The sequence below is a fragment of the Tenrec ecaudatus genome, chromosome 2 (genome assembly GCF_050624435.1).
Source record: "Tenrec ecaudatus isolate mTenEca1 chromosome 2, mTenEca1.hap1, whole genome shotgun sequence".
NCBI lineage: Eukaryota > Metazoa > Chordata > Mammalia > Afrosoricida > Tenrecidae > Tenrec > Tenrec ecaudatus.
In genome coordinates, this window is record NC_134531.1 from 62,584,979 (window position 1) to 62,606,956 (window position 21,978).

General features: G+C 42.3%; 1 protein-coding gene and 1 pseudogene across 1 annotated transcript in view; both read left to right on the plus strand.

Annotated features, from left to right (window-relative positions):
- The window catches only part of NLN (neurolysin), a 134,487-nt gene that overhangs the window by 37,862 nt on the left and 74,647 nt on the right, over nucleotides 1-21,978 (plus strand). Inside the window, exons 2-3 of the mRNA XM_075541098.1 lie at nucleotides 17,315-17,574; nucleotides 21,709-21,857. Of these exons, the coding sequence (XP_075397213.1) occupies nucleotides 17,315-17,574; nucleotides 21,709-21,857 (409 nt within the window). The remainder of the gene's footprint in view (nucleotides 1-17,314; nucleotides 17,575-21,708; nucleotides 21,858-21,978) is intronic.
- On the plus strand, nucleotides 418-596 carry LOC142441862 (U2 spliceosomal RNA; annotated as a pseudogene).

The window sequence follows — 21,978 nt, forward strand, 5'->3', positions numbered from 1 at the left end:
AGAGCGAAACAAAATAACATGGTCTTGCCCGGCATTTCAACTTTCAGAACTCCCAGTTGCAGATAGTCAACAAAAAAAAGTGCTCACATGACTCCCAAAGACACCAACAAGCCCAGGTGTCAACATGACTACAGGTGTGCCGCAAATCCTGCCCAGGTGCTGCTACTCATGCCTGCAAGGCTGCCGAGGCCCTGAAAGGGAGGCAGAAAGAATGGAGCCTGGATCTTGACAATGTAATAAGGGAAGAGAAGAGGTTTTAAGCTGAATGAAAGGTGAAAAGGAAACAGATTCAGCAGATAGGAAAATATTCAGTAGTTGAAAAGTTTTCATTAGAAGTTTGATCCTCCTGTCTGTATTCCATTTTGTTGGTAGCAATTATACATCCTAAAAGACATTAAGATAAAATCTCAGAAAATGATCGCTTCTCGGCCTTTTGGCTAAGATCAAGTGTAAAATCTCAGAAAATGGAGTAAAGAAAGTAGTATTATGGTTTAAAAAGAATTTTTTTCTTTGTGTCTGTTGGCCCATGAAGCCATGCTTTCTAACTTGTGTTTGTTTTTCTGTATCACATTCACACCCAGGGAAACTATCACTTTAACAAGCTAGCTTTCCAGTGGTTAAAGCCGTAACTGTGTAAGAGTGGGTGTGGGATATTCCATCAGTTAAGGTAGAAGTTGTGACATCAGTTTAACTGAGCTGAAACCAGATATGCTGTGATTAAACACACTCAACGAGTAGGTGAATGTCAGGAGATAAATGAAAACCAGTGGAGGGCATTACAGGGAAAGGCTAAGAATACATTGCATTCAAAGCAAGTGAAAATGTGTCTAGTCGTCAGTTTGCACTAAGAGGTGTGGTTAAGGGTAGAATGTTCAGATGTCGAAATCCTATATTTTGGTCATCGGTCTTCCACGTAACTGATACTCATGACTCAGGAATCCCTTGACCAGACTCTTACACTGGGCTTCCCAGGGGGTTGTGGTGTAGCTGACTCCTGCTGAGGGCCCACTGTTCTGTATAGTCTCTGGAGTTGCTAGAAATCATTACTGGGGGGAGATTTTAGCCTAGATTTGCACACTCAACACTTCGACCACCATCAAACACACAAAGCCCCTCAGTCATCTGTTTTCTTTTGTGCTCTAACCTCCACCTTGGTTTTCTGTAAGCATTCCTGGATCAGATGACATCCTACATGAGGCAAATAATAGAAAACCCCATTTAAATGGGCTTAAACAGTAAACGGTATTTACTGACTCATCTAACTAGAAAGTCCAGCTCGAGACAACAGGCTGCACTAAGAGGCAGAGTTAGCTGACTTGGGGCCATAATGTAGCCCTTGACGGTTTGGTTTCCTCCTTTTGTCCTGCCTTCACTGTGTTAGGTTGCAACCGTAGAAGATGGCTGCCAGATGTGCACAGGGACACAGCCAGCCCCCTGACGCTCGGTGAGAAGCAGACCTCTTTTCACTCCGCATTCCCGTCAAGAATTCTGGACTGAGTCGCAGATGCTTCCAAAGAATCTGAACCGTGGGGGAGACATCGTTACATGTTTGTTCCAAACGTTCATTAAAAGAAAAAGATAATGGAATCGTTCCACGAACCTTTTTAAGGCCCCTCATTTCATTAACACTGCGGTCGACTTGATTCAAGCGCTTCATGACCCACCCAGTAAGACAGGGTGGAACTGTCTTTGTGGGTTTCTGAGGCTCCAAGTCTTTGTGGGAGTAGAAAGTCCTGTCTTCCTCTCTCGGAGTACCTGGTGCCTGTGGAAATTAGATAGATTAAGGGGGTCAGCATTCAGGTCTCTGCTTTCTTAGAAAAGTATTTGGCCCGTGCCTTAGCCCTTCCAGTTATACCACTTTAGCACCAGCTCTTGTGGAGTGAAATTTCTTAATATGGCTCCTGTCACTCCTGTCATTGCTGTCGCTCCCACAACTGGGTGGGTGGGTCCCTGCAAACGGGATAAGCATTACCACTAATGTGGGGGATGGCTCAGTTTCGTTACCCACTCCTAGTGTAAGGATGAGCCATCTTTGCAGCCAAAGCAACGAAGACAGAAGCCCTGAGCACCTTGGAAGAACTCGTCCAAGATGTCCGTCTCAAGGGGCAGAGTCCTCCAAGACCAGATGCATCAGAAACTGCCATGGAAACTTAGAGGAGCAGCCAAGACTAAGGGGTGGCTTCTCATCTGGCCCAGGACTATGGAACTAGGAGACAGTGTCACAAGGCGGGCTTCCTTCCTGGCCCGTGGAGCAAAGGCCAAGAGGCTACATGTCAGAAACCGAAGACCAGAGACTTGGCAGCTTGGTGAGGAGACCTTGCGTTGTATTCTTACTGTTTGCTGATCCTCACTTGGTAACCTATTGGTTTCCCGACAGTGTTCGATCTATATTGGGAAAAGTAAGGCCAGAGTGCTCCTTAGAGGCAAGGATGGCAAGACTTCGTCTTACATATTTTGGACATATTGTCAGGAGGGACCAGTCCCAGGAGAAGGACATCATGTTTGGTAAAGAGGAAGGCCCTCAATAAGATATTGAACCAGTAGGTGTGGGGGGAGGCCAGACGCTCACAGGTATCCACCCTGAGGGCCTGTGAGTTGCCAGACTGCAGTGGGCCCCACTCCCTGCTGTTAAAGACAGTGGACGCCTGCAGACATCTATTTGGTTTCAGTAGGTGGGGTTTACACCCTATTGATAATGGTTCCTATGGAGATCTAGGGAATAGGTCAAAGTTAAGCTGCCATCCTAAATCTAGGATCTGCCCATCTTGTCACATGTATAACCCCAATCCCTCCTCTTCCTATTGCGTGTATGTCCCTAGACCACCCCGCTCTCATTACTGTAGTACCTATAGGACAGCCCTTTCCAGTGACGCATGTCCTCACCTGTAATTAGGGGACTTGCACGTCCCAGCGAATATAAAAGGCCTGGGCTAGCATTAAATCTCTCTCTCTCCCTCCACGTGGACCATCATGCGGGGCTGAGGTGAGCATGCTACCTTGAAATGTGTCTATTTATTTCAATACTTCACTTCTATCTCTCATGCTCTCTGTAACTTTACTATGATCTTTACTTATTACCGCTGTACAATTGCACCTACCAGACCCGTAATGATGTGTTAGGGGCTGGCTTCCCCTGACAAGTAGGTGCATCCGTGGACTCAGACATAGGAACAATTGTGAGGAAATCACAGGACCGTGCAGTGCTTTGTTCTGTTGTGATCACTATGATCGTTATGGGGTCAGAGCCGACTCGATAGCACCTAACAACAAAAACATTGATTTCTCTAGAAACTCCCCGTAGCCATGAGTATTGTCTGTGAGTTCTGTGTGGCTATTACAGTGAGTTATTAAACCCATCATAGATGTATAATGGCATGGGAGGAATGGTTGGTTAAAGGAGGTTAAAAAACCGAAAAGGTGGGGAGTGGAGACTAGTCTGAGCCTTGCCTCCTGGTCACAGGGAACCAGAGGAGGTCAGATCATGTCCATTTCCCTTACCGTTTCTCATAGCTCTCTGCTTGTTTTCCCAGCCATATCAATGGACAATGGCTTAGGTACATTCTCTGTGGTTCTTTGCCATCTCTCCGCTCCTGAATCAGTAACCTGACTGTATGCCTCCCCTTCCGCTGAAACGGCTCTGGCCAGGCATCATTGGCATTCCCGTGCCTGTGCTCTCCAGTCTGTCTTGGCATCTGTCCACCTGGCACTGTTATCACTCCCTTCCTTTCCGGGCTTCCTTTTCACGATTTCCTAAAATCTGTCCTAGCTTTGTCCTCACCCCTGCTTCACAGAATACTCTAGTATTCTCCTCTCGCTCTGCACACTCACTGGGCAGGCCCATCCAACACTGGAACTTCAGGTTCCATTTAATATCAAGAAATCCCACTTTCATGAGCCACAGTCACATCACAGATAGCATGTCCAAAGCAGAACTTCTCCTCCCCACCCCCCAAGCCTTTTTCTCCTTTTATGCCCTGTCAGTAAATGGCACCCTATTCATGGAGCACCCTACTGTTCATCGAAGCACCAGTCAAGAAATCAAATGATGCATTGCATTGGGTAAATCTGCACAAGACCCCCCCCCTTTTTAATCATTTTATTGGCACTCGTACATCTCTTATCATAATCCATACACCCATCCATTGTGTCAAGCACATTGGTGCATATGTTGCCATCATTATTTTCAATACATTTTCTTTCTACTTGAGCCCTAGGTATCAGCTCATTCCCCACCCCAACTCATGAACTCTTGATAATTTTTTCCATGTCTTACACTGACTGCTGTCTCCTTCACCCATTTTTCTGTTATTTATCCCCATGGGAGGGGGTTATATGTAGATCATTGTGATGGTTTCCCCTTTCTCCCCCCACCTTCCCTTTACCCTCCTGGTATTGCTACTCTCATTATTGATCCTGAGGGGTTTATCTGTCCTGGATTCCCTGTGTTTCCAGCTCTTATCTGTACCAGTGTACATGCTCTGGTTTAGCTGGATTGGTAAGGTAGAATTGGACTCCTGAGAGTGGGGAGGCAGGAAGCATTAGAGAACTAGAGGAAACTTGTATGTTTCATTGGTGCTATACTGCACCCTGACTGGCTAGTCTCTTCCTTGGGGATGTCCAATTGTCTACAGATGGGCTTTGGGTCTCCACTCCGCACTCCCCCTTTTTCACATTGATATGATATTGTGTTCTGGGTCTTTGACGCCTGATACCTGGTCCCATAGGCACCTCCTGATCACATAGGCTAGTGTGCTTCTTCCATGTGGGCTTTGTTGCTTCTCATCTTGATGGTCACTTGTTTATCTTCAAGCTTTTAGGACCCCAGATGCTACATCTTTTGATAGCTGGACACCATCAGCTTTCTTCACTACATTTGTTTAGGCACCCATTTCATCTTCAGTGATCGTGTCAGGAAGGTGAGCATCACAGAATGCCAGGTTATTAAAACAAAGTGTTCTTGCATTGAGGAAGTACTTGAGTAGAGGCCAAATGTCCATCTGCTACCTTCATATAAATGTATGCACATAGATCTATTTCCCCATCCTCATATGTAAATATATTTGCATATGTACATGCCCATATTTAGACATCTATAAATATCCTAGTTATTTCCTCTATTTCCTTTTACTTTCCTACAAGACCCCTTTAAAGCATTGAAGAGCAAAGGTCTTAATTTTGAAGACTAAGGTGCGCCTGAACCAAATTTAGACATCTATAAATATCCTAGTTCTTTCCTCTATTTCCTTTTACTTTCCTACAAGACCCCTTTAAAGCATTGAAGAGCAAAGGTCTTAATTTTGAAGACTAAGGTGCGCCTGAACCAAACCATGGTATTTTCAGTTGCCTCATGTGCGTGTAAAAGTTGGACATTGAATAAGAAAGACGGAAGAAGAATTGCTAGCTTTGAATTGTGGTGCTGGCAAAGATTATTGGAAGTAGCATGGACTACCAAAAGAACAAACAAATCTGTCTCAAGAGAGGTAGAGCCTAAATGTTCCTTAGAAGCAAGGGTGGTCAGGTTATCGGGAAAGACCAGTCCCTGGAAAAGCAGAAAGGCAGTGAAACAGAGTAAGGCTGTCAAGGAGATGGATTGATACAGTGGCCACCACATTGGGCTCAAGCATACAGTTAGGAGGCTGGCACAGGACCGAGCACTGTTTCGTGCTGTTGTACAGAGAATTGCTGGAAACGACTTGAGAGCCCCTAACAATAGCATTCACCCACATAGTTCTAACTCAGAAGCCTGGACATCATCCTGGACTCTCACCTAACCTCCTCCAACCCATATCCATTTAGTCACCAAGCCATAGTCATTCTACCTCCTAAGTATATCTTAAATCACTACAATTTACCCTGTTTCTGAGTTCAGTTTATCACAGTTTCATGTTCCAATTACAGTAATAGCTTCCTTCCAGAATGATCTCTCTTCCAAACCTTTTATCTCACTGCCGTTTGAGTAACTTTGCTAAAATGCAAATAGTATAACATCTCTCAGTGATTAAAACCCTTCAATGGATCCCTCTTTGCTAACAGAAGATTGAGCTCTAATGATTTCCAAGCTTTTAAATTTTCTAGTCCTACTTAGCCTTCTCTCTCCTTGCAGCCACGGGTAAGTCCTGTGTTGTCACTAGGTAGGTGCCATCGACCTTGTGCACAACAGAACCAGATCCTGCCTGGTCCTGAGCCATCTCGCAGTTATTCCTATACTGGAGCTTCTTGTGGCAGCCCATCTTGCTGAGGGCCTTCCTCTCACCCTGTCATTCTGCTTGACCAGGCATGATGTCCCTCCAGGGATTGGGCCTTCCTGGCAAGATGTCTGAAATGTGCGAGGAGCCCTGGTGGTGGTAGCTGTTGCAAGCTGAGCTGCTAACCACCAAGTCAGCCAGTTCGAAACCAGCAGCTGGTCCATGGGAGAAAGACAGGGTGTTCTACCCCATTTAAGAGTTACTCTCTAGGAAACTTAGAGTGACAGTTCTATCCTGTCCTATCAGGTCGCAATAAGTCACCATCAATGTGATAGCAATGAGTGGATAATTCCCATATGTTATTCAAATCTCTGTGCACCTGCCCACTGCTCCTTCCAGAAAATCTTTTTTGATACCCTCTTCTTTGAGAAAGATACTCCTTTTGTGACCTTTCAGATTTCCTCCCCTTATCTCTATCATAGCACTCATCTCAATATAATATACACATCTGTTTGTTCATTTTGCTCTCTTACTATAATAACAGGGTACCAGTTGATTCACCATTTTATCCCTAGTACTTACCCAGTAACCAGATGCATTACTATATTATGTTACTTTATATGACTTATAAAATTTTGAGTGAATCAAATCACTTAGCCTCTCTGAGCCTAAATTGTCATATTGATGAAAAAGAAAATGTCTTGCCTACCTTATCAGGTATTTGGCGGGGGGTTGTAAGATAGAAGGAAGGATCCCTGGTGGCCCAAGCTCTGGGGAAAAAGATGTGTCAGTCTGCTCCCATAAAGAATACAGTTGGGGTGGGGGGTAGTGATTACAGCTTAGAAACCCATTTGAAGCAGCATGTGGGTTAAGAATGTGGATTCTGAGTTCATCCTTGTTGTTAGGTGCCATCCAAGTGGTGCTAACTCACAGCGACCCTGCGCACAACAGAGCAGAACACAGTTCCTGCTCATCCTCAGAGTTGTTCTTATGTTTGAGGCCCTTGTGGCTGCAACTAGGTCAGTTCATCATGTTGGAGGCCTCCCTTTTTCTTCACTGCCCCTCTCCTAGGCCTGATATCCCTCTCCTTGGACTGATCTCTTCTGACCACATGTCCAGAGTATGTGAGATGAATTTCACCATCCTTGCCTCTAAGGAGCATTCTGGCTGTCTTTCTTCCAAGACAGATTGATTTGTTCTTTTGACAGCCTGTGGTATACCAGTATTCTTCACCAGCACCATAGTTCAAATGTTCAATTCTTCTTTGAACTTCCTTTTTTTAATAAATAATTTTATTAGGGGCTCATAAAACACTTGCCACACTCCATCCACCCATCCATCCATCCATGTGTCAAGCACATTTGTACATATGTTGCCATCATCATTTTCAAAGCACTTTCTTTCTACTTGAGCCTTTGGTATCAGCTCATATTTTCCTTCCCTCCCTCCCTCATGAATCCTTGATCATTATAAATTATTATTTTTTCATGTCTTGCCTTGTCTGTTGTCCATCCTTCTGTGACGGTGTTATCGCTAGGTCATTGTGATCGCTTCCCCCTTTCTAACCCTACCTTCCCCTTCCCCTCCTGGTATTGCTGCTCTCAATATTGGTCCCGAGGAGTGTATATGCTCTAGCCAGATTTGTAAGGTAGAATAAGGTAATGATAGTGGGGGGGGGCGGGATGGAGGGGAGGGAAGCATTTAAGAACGAGAGGAAAACTGTATGTTTCATCAGTGCTAGACTGCACCCTGATTGGCCCATCTTCTCACCATGACTCTTTTGTAAAGTGATGTCCAATTGCCTAGATTGGCTTTGGGCTTCCACTCTGCACTATCCCCCACCCCCTACTCCCCCACCCCCATTCACATTATGTTTTTTTGTTCTGGGTCTTTGATGCCTGATACCTGATCCTGTCGACATCTCGTGATCACACAGGCTGGTGTGCTTCTTCCATGTGGGCTTTGTTGCTTCTCATCTAGATGGCCGCTTGTTTATTTTCAAGCCTTTAAGACCTCAGCTGCTCTATCTTTTGATAGCTGGGCACCATCAGCTTTCTTCATCACATTTGCTTATGCACCCATTTGTCTTCAGTGATCGTGTTGGGAAGGTAAGCATCATGGAATGCCAATTTAATAGAACAAAGTGTTCTTGCATTGAGGGAGTACTTGAGTGGAGGCCCAATGTCCATCTGCTACCTTAATACTAAACCTATAAATATGTGCACATAGATCTATTTCCCCATCCTCATGTATAAATATATTGCCTGAATTTAGATCTCTGTAAATGCCCTTTGCATTTATGGCACTTTCCTAGTTCTTTCCTTTTACTTTTACTTTCCTTTGACTTTCCTCTTGTCCCACGATCATGTTCAGCCTTCATTTGGGTTTCAGTAATTCCCCTCCGTTACATTGTCCTTGATCAAACTTTACAAGACCTCCTACACCACCATCGATTTTGGATCACTCGTTTTTTCCCTTGTCCCTGGGTTTGTTAACACCCACTTCCTTTTCTCCGCCTCTCCCTCTCCCATGTCCCCCCAGAACTGTCATCCTGTTGTTTTCTCCTCAGGCTTCTTTATCCTGCCTATCTTATCTAGATAGACATGCAGAGATAATAATATGCACAAACACAAGACAAAGCAACAATAGAAAATAAAACAATAGCTCCAACAACAACAAAAACAAAAAAAGCCAATAAATAGTTCAAGGTCCATTTATTGTCCTTTATGAATATTTTCCTGTTGAGTCTGATGGGGTTGCCACGCCCTGGCCCCACAGTCTATTTTTGGTGTTCCCTGGGGACTTAATTGCATGCCCTTAGTGTTTCACCTCCGTGTGGTGGGGTCACAGCGGGCACAATTCTGCAGTGTGCCTCCAGTGCTGCTCCCCTCCCCCTTAGGTCAGTAAGGGACATCGTGTTTTGTGGTAGGGCCCGCCCATGGTCCTCTCTGTACATTGGCTGCGCTGAGCAGAAATATCTTCCTTAGGGCTTAGTGGGCTAGGATATGCTTCACTCCTTTTTCCTCCCCCTTCCTTTGCTCCTGTGTGCTCTGATCAGGCTTGTCCCTCTCCTTGAACTGTAGCTTCTGGGCTGTCCTCTGAAATGAAGTCTTCTGGGGGAAAGGGGTGCTGTTCACTTTGTTGGTAATGGGACTGGCCCCTCAGGCCTCTCTATTGGTTGTGTTGCATTCTTGTCTTGGAGTACAGAGTTGAAGTCTGTGGAGATTTAAACAACACCCTCCCCGTGGTTAGTGCCCTGTTCCCCCGGCTACCCTTTTTTCCCCCTTCTCCTTTTTAGTTGACTACCATATGTATACTGGGTTTAGTCTGGCCCCTGCCATACTACCTGGACCTCACCCCAGGAATGTTTGCATACAGTAGCTTCTTCCCTATGCCTCTTTTGCATTTTTGAGCTTACCTCCGTGGACGCATGTAGTACTTGCCCTTTGGGCTTGGCTTACTTCACTGTGCATGATTTCCTCCAGTTCTTCCCATGCGGCCATGTGCTTCATGTGTTCATCACTGCTTTTTAGGGATGCGTAACACTCCGTTGTAAGTATGTACCGCTGTTTTTTTATCCATTCATCTTTGGATGGAAATTTGGGTTGTTTCCAACTCCTTGCAATTGTAAACTGTGCTGCGATGAACATTGGAGCATAGAGGTCTGGCCCTGGTATGTTTCTTGCCTCTTTTGGGTATATGGCCCAGTAGAGAGATTGCTGGGTTGTATGGTAGCTCAATTTCCATCTGTTTTAGATGTCACCAAATCAATTTCCATAGTGGCTATACATATCTACAGGTTCACCAGCATTGGACGAGAGTTCCTATCTCACCATAGCCCTTCCAACACTTGTTACTTTCGGATTTTTTTAATTGGGCTATCTGTGAGGGTGTTATGTAATATCTCATAGTCATTTCAATTTGCATTTCTCATAGCTAGAGATATGGAACATTTTTTCATGTATTTATTGGCCATTTGGATTTCGGCCCAAGGGCCAAACTACTGTTCAGATCCTTTGCCCATCTCCTCAGTGGACAATTGTTTTTTTGTTTTTCCTTGTGGTAAGCTAGCAGAGTATTGTAGATATTTGTAAAAAGGCCTTTGTCTGATGTGTCATTGCTAAAGATGGTTTCCCAGTGTGTGGGCTCTTTTATTACTCTCTTGGCAAATTCTTTCGATTTACACAGGTGTTTTATCTTTAGTATATCCCACTTGTCAATTTGTGCCTCCTCTGTGTTTGTGTCCTTCCCTAGTTCCGAAAGCTTATGTATTCCGAGTCAAACTTCTCAGATTTATTCCAATTCCCTCATTGATAGCCCTAATGGTTTGGGTTTTACCTCTAGGTCTGTGATCCACCTTGAGTTTACTCTTGTGCATGGAATGAGGTAAGGGTCTTGCTTCATTTTTCTGTAGATATGTATCCATTTTTTCTAGCACCACATATTGAAGAGGGCATCCACTTCCCATTTGATATTTTTGGGCCCTTATTGAAGATCAGTTGTCTGTATGCTGCTTATTTTATTTCTGAGTTTTCAATCCTTTCCATTGGTCTGAATATCTATCATTATTACCAATACCACATTGTTTTGGCCACTGTGGCTGTGTATTTAGGTGTTAAAGTCAGGTAAAGCATGCCCTCCAACTTTGTCTTTCTTCTTGAGTAGTTCTCTGCTAATTCTGGGCTTCTTCCCTCTCCATATGAAGTTGGTAATCTGTTTTTCCAGTTATTTGAAGAAAGATGATGGTAATAGGATTGGGATTGCATTGAGCTTATATAGTACCTTGAGTAGAACTGACATTTTTATTATAGTGAGTCTTCTGGTCCACAAGCATGGGATGTCCTTCCATTTGTTGAGGTCATCTTTAGTTTCTTTTAATAGTGTTTTGTAGTTTTCCTCATACAGATCTTTTGTTTTTAAGTCAGGTATATCCTTATATATTTCAGTTTGTTCTTGGCGATTATAAAGGGTACCATCTTTTCGATGTCCTCTTCTGTGGCCTTGTCTGATGTGTATAGTAGTCCAATAGACTTCTGTTTGTTGATCTTATAACCTGACGCTGTCATATTCCTCTATTGCTTCCAGTACTCCTCTTGTGGAACTTTTGGGATTTTCCATATATAAAATCATATCATCTGCAAATAACAATAGTTTCAACTCTTTCTTCCCCAGACGAATACCTTGGATGTGTTTTCTTGACCTTATTCTGTTAGCTAGGACCTCCGGTATGATGTTAAATAGTAGTGGGGACAAGGAAATCCAAGGCACTAACCACGGGGAGGGTGTTGTTTAAATCTCCTTGTCTAGTCCCCTGTTTCAGAATGATTGATCTCATCTTTTCTCCATTGACTACCACATTGGCTCGTGGTTTTTCATAAGTAGCTTGTATTAAATTCAGGAATTTTCCTGCCATTCTTATCTTCTTGAATGTCTTAAACAGGATTGGTGTTGGATGTTGTCGAAAGATTTTTCCGCGTCTATCAATATTATCATGTGGTTCTTAATAGTTTTTCATGTCGATGTGGCGAATGATACTAATGGTTTTTCATATGTTGAACCATCCCTGCATCCCTGGTATGAATCCCACTTGGTCATGGTGAATTGTTCGTTTTATATACTTTTGAATTCTGTTTGCCAGAATTTTGTTAAGGATTTTTACATCGATATCCATTAGGGAAATTGGTCTGTAGTTCTCAGTTCTTGTGAGATCCTTGCCAGGTTTAGGTATCAGAGTTAAACTAGTTTCATAGAAAGAATTTGAGGGTTTGCCAACTTTTTCTATGTTCTGGAAGAGTTTGTGTAGAATTGGTATCAGCTCTTCCCTGAATGCTTGGTAGAATTCTCCTGTAAAGCCGTCTGACCCAGGGGACTTTTTTGTTGGGCCTCCCTTGATAACCTTGTCTATTTTGTCTACTGATATGGGTCTGTTGATGTTCTTGATATCCATTGGGGATAGTCTAGGAGGGATTGTTTTTCCAAGAATTTGTCCATAGCTTCAAGTTTTTTAATTCTGTGGAGTACAGTCCTTCGTAGTACTGTGTAATTATCCTTTTGATTTCTTTAGGTCTGTTGTAATGTCCCCTCTTTGATCCATCATCCTTGCTATTGAAATTTGTTTCTTCCTTTCTTTGGTTAAGTTCCCCAGTGGTATGTTGATTCTGTTTATCCTTTCGAAACACCAACTGTTAGCAGCATTAATTTGTTCCATAGTTTTCTTATTTTCCCTCTCTTGACTCTCAGTCCTAATTTTTATTATTTCTTTTCTTTTGCTATAAGTTGGATTGTCTTGTTGACTTTGCTCTAATTACTGTAAATTTTGTACCAGCGTATCGATCGTAAGCCTCTTCCATTTTTATGTGTGCATGTATTGCTATAAAACTCCCTCTAATGACTGCCTTGCTGGGTCCCATAAGTTTTGGTACATTGTGTTCTCATTCTTGTTGGTTTCTAGAAATTTCCTAATTTCCTAACTGATCTGGGCCAATACACACTCCTTTTGCAATAGTTATTCATCCTCCAATTGTATACCCTTGTTTTCTTCATCTTCCTTTTGTTGATTTTGAGCCTTATGGCTCAGTGGTCAGAGAGAGGTCTGTATCATATCAGTGTGTTTGAATTTATGTAGGTTCGACTTATGCCCTAGCATGTGGTCTGTCTTCGAATGTGTGCCATGTGGGCTTGAAAAGAATGTGAATTTTTTTTGTGTTTGGGTGGAGAGCTCTGTAGACAGTTTATCAGGTCAAGTCGCCTAATTGTAGTGTTTAGATGTTTAGCCACCTTGTTGAGTTTCTTTCCCAATAATCTATCTTTATCAGAGAGCACTGTATTGAAGTCATCTACTATAATTATTGAGACGGTGATTTCTTTTTTCATCTTTTGGAGTGTTTGATTGACATTTCACTGATTGCTTGTTCTGCAAGTAAATGTTTAGATTGCTTAGTGGTTCTTGGTCTGTGGTTGCCTTGAGCATTATATAGTGTCCCTCCTTAACTCTTTTTATGGTTTGCACTATGAAATCAATTTTATCCAAGAATAGGATTGCAACTCCTGCTTTTTTGAATTGCTATTTGCTTGGTATGTTTTTCTCTAGCCTTTGATTCTATGTTTGTCTGTAATCTTGAGATATGTCTCCTGTAGGCAGCAGACCGAGGGGTTGTGTTTTCTAAGCCAATCTGTTAGTCTCTGACTCTTAAGGCCTGAGTTCATTCCATTGATATTCAGGGTTATTACATCTAGCTGTGGACTCTGTGATGTCATTTTATCCCTCTTGTGTAGGGTGTTTTCCTATCTCCATTTATTTTCCGTGGGTTGTGCATTTGTGTGTTTGTAGTTCGTTCTTGCCTTCTTTCCATTGTTGAGTCAGTGTTATCAGGCTGTTTTTCCTTGGATGGTCTCTGGGTGGAGTTGTACTGTGTGGTGGTCTCTTATATGTGGTTGGTGAGTGTTGTACTACCCATATTGGGTCAGCGAGGATCTTTTGTAGTGCTGGGTTCCTTTTAGCATATTCTTTGAGATTTTCCTTGTCCAGGAAGACTCTCACTTCTCCATCAACTTTGATAGATAATTTGGCTGGATAAAGGATTCTTGGGTTTGTGTTATTTTCTTGCAATTTTTGAAATATGTTGCTCAACTCTCTCCTTTTCTTCATTGTGTCCTCTGATAGGTCTGGGCATATTCTTATCTGCTTGCCTTTATTTGTGACTGTCTGTTTTTCCCTAGCTCCTCATAATTTTCTCCTTTTCCTCAAAGTTGGATAGTTTAACAACTATATGTCTTAGTAACTTCTTTTTGGGATTCAGTCTAGCTAGAGTTCTTTTGGCCTCCTGGATGTTTGCCTGATTTTCCTTCATTAAGCTAGTAAGGTAGTTAGTTTATTGTGCCAACCTGGCTGATAAACACATGTAGGGTTAATTGAAGGGCAGAGGGATAAATGGCTCAGTGAGCCTCACCTTTCTAGTTCTCAGGTCTCTTGCTTTCTGGTGGTCGGACCAGGAGGCAGCTGCCTTAGCCAGTTTCCTGCTTTAGTTGGCAAGGCTCACTTCCTGCAAGACATCCCTGAGGAGAAGCCACATGGACCTACCACAATGCAGTCCTGGGTGCTGGAGCACCGGTGTGGAGACCCCTGCCAGCGCTGAGATGTTTACACATTCACTGACTCAGCTTTTCTCCTGCCATCAGCATCATTGCATCTGTTTTGTGAGTTGAAGGAGAACTTTGTGAATTGGTGTTGGACTGGTGGGCTTGGGAAGCACTGGGTTGGTATGTTTTCTTGATGCACACTTACCCTTTATATAAAACTTTCTCTTAGACATGAGTTTCTGTGGATATGCTTCTCTAAAGTACACAGATTAGCACATATGGTACCTTGGGAGTGGGGTATTGGAGAAACGAATCATAAAATGGAGAGTAGATGTTTGTTTGACCTCTCCCTCATGGTAGTTTTTCTTTGTCTTGGCAAGTACTTCTTTCAAACCCTCCTCACTTGCAATGAACACAGTTGTGTTATCTGCACATCACAGGTTAATAAGCCTTCCTCCATTCCTATTCTTCTTTATGTAATCCAGCTTCTCTGATTATGTGCTTATCATACTAGCTGGCGACTAATCCTACTTTCCATCATATGTAACTTTGAACAAGTTATTTAATGAATGCCTTTACACTATTTCTTCATCAGTAAAATGAAAATAGTCAAGTATTTACCATATAAAGTTAAAGTCGGGACCAAGTGAGTTAATACTTGGAAAGCATTTAGAAAAAATTCCTAAGCATGCAATAAATGTTGACTATTAAATATAACATTAGAAATTTTGTAAACTCTTTTTTTGTGCATAAGAAAGAGTTTTATATAAAGAGAAATTGAATATTAAGAATACATCCCAGTCCAGATGGAGTCCAGAAGTCCGATATTAGCCCATGTGTCTGATACTAATCTATAAAGTCCTCTTTATACTCACGAAACACATGCACTGACGCTGAATGTAGGCCAGTGGGTGGAAAGTCTTGTGGATCCAGTGGTGGTGTAATAACATCTTAGCTCTGGCAGGGGTCTCCACGTGGCTCCTCCAGCTCAGGGCTCTAGCTTAGCTCCATGTGTCTTCTCAGCTGGAATGTCTCCCAGGGAGTCAGCCTCGAAATTTTGTAAACTCTTAAAACACTTGGTAACTAATATAGTGTCTGCATTGTCCATTTGAGTATTTTTACAGGGTGATTCTTGATATCATTATTTTTAAAATTTTTCTTTTCTTTCTTTTAGCTCTCATCTCTAAACCACAGTTCATTTTCCAAATCCTGAATTCAAATGGCCATTCTTGGTTTATGTGAAAAAAAATTTAAATATTAAAAAATAATTCTATGCTAAGTATGAGAATATTTTAGAAGTATTTTCTTTTTAAATTCCAATTTTATATATTTTTGAGTCTGTGTTCATAGTAGTATGACATAGCACAGGAAAACATCCCTATTAATAAAATTTACTGATTTAGTTTATAAAGCACAATTATTGTCAATGATAGGAACTTTATGATTTTATAATAACTTTTATTGTAGTAAACTATATATCACGCAACACTTGCCATTTTAACATTTTTTAATGTACAATTCAGTGACATTAATGATGCTCAGAATGTCAAACTATTCACCATTATCTGCTTCCAGTTTTCCATCATCATTAATAGAAGCTTAGTGCTGTTTAAGAAATGACTCCTAGATTGTTATATGCGCTGTAAGAGCCCCAATAAAGTGATATTAAAGAAAAGGCTTTCAATTATTCCCTCCCTCCCACTCATGGGAGCCACTAGTAAACATTACCCTCTTTACATTGTTTTATTATATATATTTCTTCACATAAACTTAATTTGATTACATCAATCTAATTCCCCATTTAGAAAATGAGAATGTCCTGAAAGCTATTCTATGCGAGTAAAACAAGAAATTTAAGCATGTTTAGTTTGTGACTAAAGGTACCTTCAGTTTGTGGGAATATGGAAGTGAATTTGAAGCCCCTTCACATGCTGTTTATCTGATGGAACTCTACTCAGTTGTTTTTTAAATTTTTATTGTGAACAGAGCTATCAATTTTACATTCAACCATTCATACACAGTCTGTTTCATCTTCTTCATTGCAGCCCCTCCACTGTCCTATCACTGCAGTGAAATGACTTGACATGGCACATCTATTCATTATCTTTGTAACTCCCACCAGTTGGGAGTTACTGAGTATGTGCATGTAAATAAAATATAGAGGACGCTAAGAAGGGAATCTGTCAGTTTTGCCATTCCTCAGAAGTAGGAAGAGAGGAATGTTGGGACCATCAAGAAAGAAGAGCCACCAGCCAAGTGTATGTGACGTATCTGCATGATTTCAGAGGCAGCAGAGGCACCAGAATGGACAGCTCCAAACCGTGAGACAGAGAAGAGGCACCAACACCAAAGCCCTGAGGCAGAGCAGTAAGCTGGAAAGAGTAAGACTGAGTGCCTTTGGAAAGGAAGCTGGTTTGCACAGTTGGGTGACCTTTGGGCGTTTATCAAGTGCTCAAGGAGCTTTGTAACACTTTCCTAGCAGTCCAGACAGAGGCCACAGGTTGACGTAAGGATTGAACCCCAGAGAGTGATGTATCTGCTGAAAAGGCTAAGAAAAGTGCATCAAACAAAAGAATCGTATCCTTGATGTTTTCTGATCCTGGCTTTATGTAACCTGTTAAATTCCCTAATAAACACCTCTAAGCATGAGTATTTTCTGTGATTTCTGTGTGGTCGTTACAGCAGATTATCAAACCCAGCAGAGTAGTGTTGTGGGAGGGATGATTGGTGTCAGAATAGGGTAAAGGAAGTTGGAGGGCGGTGGCTTGGAAATTATCCTTGGGCAGATGTTGAACTGGATTCTCCTCCTTTGTGAGGCCAGCAGAGGTTCAAGGTTCCTCCCCCACCCCCCACACCATTTCCTTAATCACTTCTCCCACTTCCTGTTACCCATGCTCCTTCTGACATAACCATTCTGAGCATTGTTACTCAGTGTTATCTTTTTAAAGTGCCATTTCCCACTTAAATTTTAATTAGATCATACACAGTTGTAGGTTGGCTTTGGACCAAGAGAAATCTTTACGTTTTGTTGCTTTTCCGATTCTTTTTAGAGTTGGTGGTTCCAAGACCTTGCTCAGAATGACGTTAGGGAGAGAAGTGCGGTCTCCTCTTCAGACAGTGTCTTCCTTCACTGCAGCGGGCAGAAACGTCTTACGATGGGATCTGTCCCCGGAGCAAATTCAGACAAGGACTGAAGAGCTCATCGAGCAGACCAAACAGGTGTACGATGCCGTTGGCAGGCTCCCCGTGGAGGAGGTCACTTACGAGAACTGTCTGCAGGCCCTGGCAGACATAGAAGTGAAGTATGCAGGTGAGTGTGATGCAGAGCTATATCAGTTTTCCTTCTGTGCGAATCAGTAAAGCCATTTTATGCTTTCTGGCCTCGCAATCAATTTTCAAATTTTACAAGAGATTGGTTTTTACTTAATGGCTAATTAATTACTTAGAATTAAATTACCAAAGATTAATTTTTTTATGATGTTGGCGAAAGTGCTATAAAATGTACACTTTCATCACACTGCTAGCTGGAGAGCATTTTGGCAATCTATATACAGTCAGTTCTCACTATTTGCGGTAATTAATGTTTTCTGAAATCACTGCAAACACTTCATTAGCAACTGCTGACCTTTGCTCTGAGGAGAACTACGAAGGGGCTTCAAATGCTCCTGGAACAAGTGCCATGGTCTTTGACGGGCATTTGTCCACTAACTAGTTGAAGCCACTCAAGCACAGAGTTACATCCCTGTTATCCTTTCGTCACAACATTTTCATCAGCCAATCAATATGCATACCTTGTTGCTTATGTGCTTTCTGTTTAAAGATACCTCACTTGATATATGTTGTTGATTCATAAACTGCCAACAGCACCTCAACTCTTGTCTGAACAAAGCTTATTTAACACGTAGCCTTCTTACACTTAAACGCAAGGCAGCACTACCCCGGGACCGTTTTAAATCGTGAAGTCACCAACAACCAAAAATTATAGAAAAGGAACAGGGCGCTAAGTTGACCGTAAGAAAGAAGGAACCCGGCTTACAGTGTGAAGCTAAGTACGGCAGAGCGCAGCCTTATTTGACCTCAGCTGGGACATGGGCATCGAGCAACTGACATTTCACTGCTCTGCGTGTGCCGGGGGAGCAGCATGGGAACGCTGCCTTACTGGTGATGGGCTCACAAGTACATTTTTATCAAGGAGGCAGTGGCAAATGTGGACTCTGGGAATCCTGAAGATTGACTGTTCAAGCTATTTCCAGAAGCAAAAGCTGGCCCAGAAATTCCAAATGTAACCACTTTACTCTAGAGAAGTAAACCAGAAACACAGGCAAAACTCACAGGTCAGTTTGTGTAGTAAGGTGGAAGATGGTACTCCATCATATTAAAAGCTTAGAAACAATCTCACTCAACAATGCAACGTAGCCTTTCAAGTCGTGTCTTAGGGCACTCGTTAATGACGCGGAAAGAAAATTAGGAGAGCATATGTACACTTTAATAATAGTTGTCTTAAGTAGTAGGATGTTGGGGTTTTTGTGTTGTTAAGTGCCATTGAGTCGGTTTCCACCTGTATCAACCCTGTGCACAACAGAATGAAACATGGCCCTGTCACGCCTCCTCTCACAGCTGTGCCCAAGCTTGACCTCTTGTGCAGCCACTGTGTCCATCTCTTTGAGGACCTTCCTCGTTTTTACTGCCCCGGTACTTTACCAGGCCAGATGTCCTTTTTCCAGGGGTTTGTCTCTCCTGACAACATGTCCAAAGTATGTAAAAATGAAGCCTTGCCTCCATAACTCTAAGGAGCACTCTGGCCGTTCTTTCCCTGTGTATTAATTCCTCCCAAATTTTCTAAAATGAATATATATTATTTTTGTAATGCACATATTAGGTCCTTTGAGTTAAAAGAAATGAAGACTCACTCAGCTTACTAGTAATTCTTGGACGTATTTTGGAAGCTAATTATGGTGATGTAATCTGGACTGTGTCCAGGGCTCATAAAAACATCAGATCGCTGCGGAGCTGGGTATCGAAGTCACTAATGTCCATTTTGGAATTTGGAAGGTTGTCCAGAATCCATCATAGCCCTCATAAAACTAGTGATTTCTTGGTCCCCATGACCCCTGAACACCGAGATTTCCCTACACTGTGCTCTGTCAGAATAAGGTCTTGGCTGCTTTCTCTCTTACCTCTGCAATTTCCTTTCTAATTTCTCTGCCTTTTGCCAACTGCTTCACTCTCATTACTGACCCTGAAATCTTGTTACAAGTCTTGAGTGTAAACACCTGCATAGTAAGACACCACTGCTCTTGTTAGCCAAAGTCATAGGAACAGGCTTGGTCTCCTGTTCAGCAGAGTTTGTAACTTCATGTGCATATCCCACCTGGATTGGGTTTGTCCATTGCCTAGGTACTCATGTCTATAGCCAAGATGATATACCTACTATAAAAATTCATTGGCGGGGGTGGGGGGAATAAAATCTTAAAAAATCTCATCATTTAAAATTCTATTCCCCTCTCCAATAATGGATCTACATGCACTTTAAATTGTGTGGTGTTGGCTCTCATTTTCCAGGAAATTTATCTTTGTGGGTTAATTTTCACCATTTCTGTGTTTGGGAAGAGTTCTTCAAAAGAGAAGCCGTTCCGATCTGTGCGCGTTCTCAGCCTTCATTTTGCCTTCCGCAGCAGCTCCAAAGCCCTGTCTGTCCGGTGGCAACCACTGGGCATCAGCGTTGTTTATAGTTTGGCAGCAAGAGCACAGAGTCTGCTTCCAGGCCTTTGTGGCTCAGGAAGGAAGGAAGTGCTTTTCGGCATTATTGTTTTAAGAATATGTTTCCAATTTTAGGCGTGTGTGTTTTATGTTGCTCATTTAAGATCTAAAGCAGTATTCTTTCTTAATGTTTTGTGGTGTTAAATTAAAAAGCGAAGCAAAGCATAACAAAGCATAGTTACCCATATCATTTAAATAAATACTGGGCTCATTAAAATTTTAATTTTTCGTTTCATTCTATTCTTAGTCAGGAAGTATAATATTATTTACAAATTTCTCCCACTATCGAAAAATAGAGTATTCCTATCAAGCCTATGGTAAGGCAAAACCGTGTAAAGCAGAGGCTATTTTCACTGCCACTGTCAATTCCCACTCAGAGACCCTATTGGATGGCATAGAATGTCCCTGTGGCTTTCCCACACTGTGATTCTTGACAGGAGCAGAAAGCTGCCTCTCACTTCCGCAGAGCAGCTGGTGGTTTTGAACTGCCAACCTTACAGTTATCAGGCCAGCTCATAAGGCACTGCACCACTAGGACACCTTGAAGATGCAATTAGTCTTAATTTATGTGGATTTTTTAATCCTCCCAGACCCAAAAAGTAACCCGTCATACCAAATGACACATAAAACCTAAAATAATACAAACATATGTTAGTGTTAGTTGACACAGACAGTCGCACTCTGCCAACATGGTGCTGGGACGCTGCGCAGTCTTTGGGGAGGAACTTGGAAGCAGTGAAACAAGTGCTGAATGCTGGGTTTGCTTTTTGACCTTTTCCAAAAAGGGAAAACTCTCTTCAGATTCTTTCAGTGGCACAAACAGGCGTCAGTGGCAGTAAGGCCTTTGCAAATGCACAGTGACTTAAGGAGGGTTTTGGAAAATCAGAGACACCTGTATTTCATCCAATTCTAAAAGCATAGTTAGCTAATTAGAATTTTTTAAGTGCATATTACTGAACTGTTGAGCTATTTGTGGCAGGTTTTATGTTTTGGGATTCTTTTTCACTTTGTAATGCTGGTTTATGAGGAATGTTTTATGATGGAGGTAAGTGCTTGTTTAACTGTACAGATCTTAGCATATAAAGGACAGCTTTACTGTTCATATATGTGTGTAAATTCTCACTACTTACTACCTTTGTAATATTGAAGACAATAAAGTAAAATGCATTCATGGCCATAGCACAGCTGGAACCATCTCTAGAAAGTATGTTAATTTTTGTTTTATCTTAGGGATTATTTTCCCAAAACCCTGGTGGCCTACTGGGTTATATATTGGATTAGTAGCCACAAGGCCAGCAATTCGAACCCACCGGCTGCTCCTTGGGAGAAAAATGAGTTTTTCTGCTTTAGTTAAAGATTCACAGCCTCACAGCCTCGGAAACCCAAAAGGCACTTCTGCCCTGTCCTATAGGATCGCTGAGTCAGAATTGACTCGAGGGCAATGAGCTTGATGTATAAGTTAGTGTACTAACAGGTTTTCTTCCAGTTAAAGCTCAAATGCAAATGTAACAGATTCACAAGAACAAAGTGTGCTTTGTAAAATTAGAGCTGATTGAGACCCCTGAAGAGAGGCCCAGCCATCTGCTTCAAAAGGTCGCAGCTTCGAAACCCTGTGAGTAGCGAGCACTGCCCCCTGAACACAGGGCGTCTCCAATACACTGGTCATTGCTTTCTCTCTCAACAGTGCAGAGAGCCATGCTAGATTTCCCCCAGCACGTCTCCTCTGACAAGGAAGTACGGGCGGCAAGTACAGAAGCAGACAAGAGACTGTCTCGGTTCGATATTGAGATGAGCATGAGAGAAGATATATTCCAGAGGATCGTTCACCTACAGGTAAATGAGGGTGCAGAGCCCTGTAGAGGGAAAGTAAAGCTACCCACAAAAGAGGGAAAACCTTGACCACCTTGGAAAGTACTTGAAGCTTTCTCGATGTTGTTCCAATGATTATAATAAG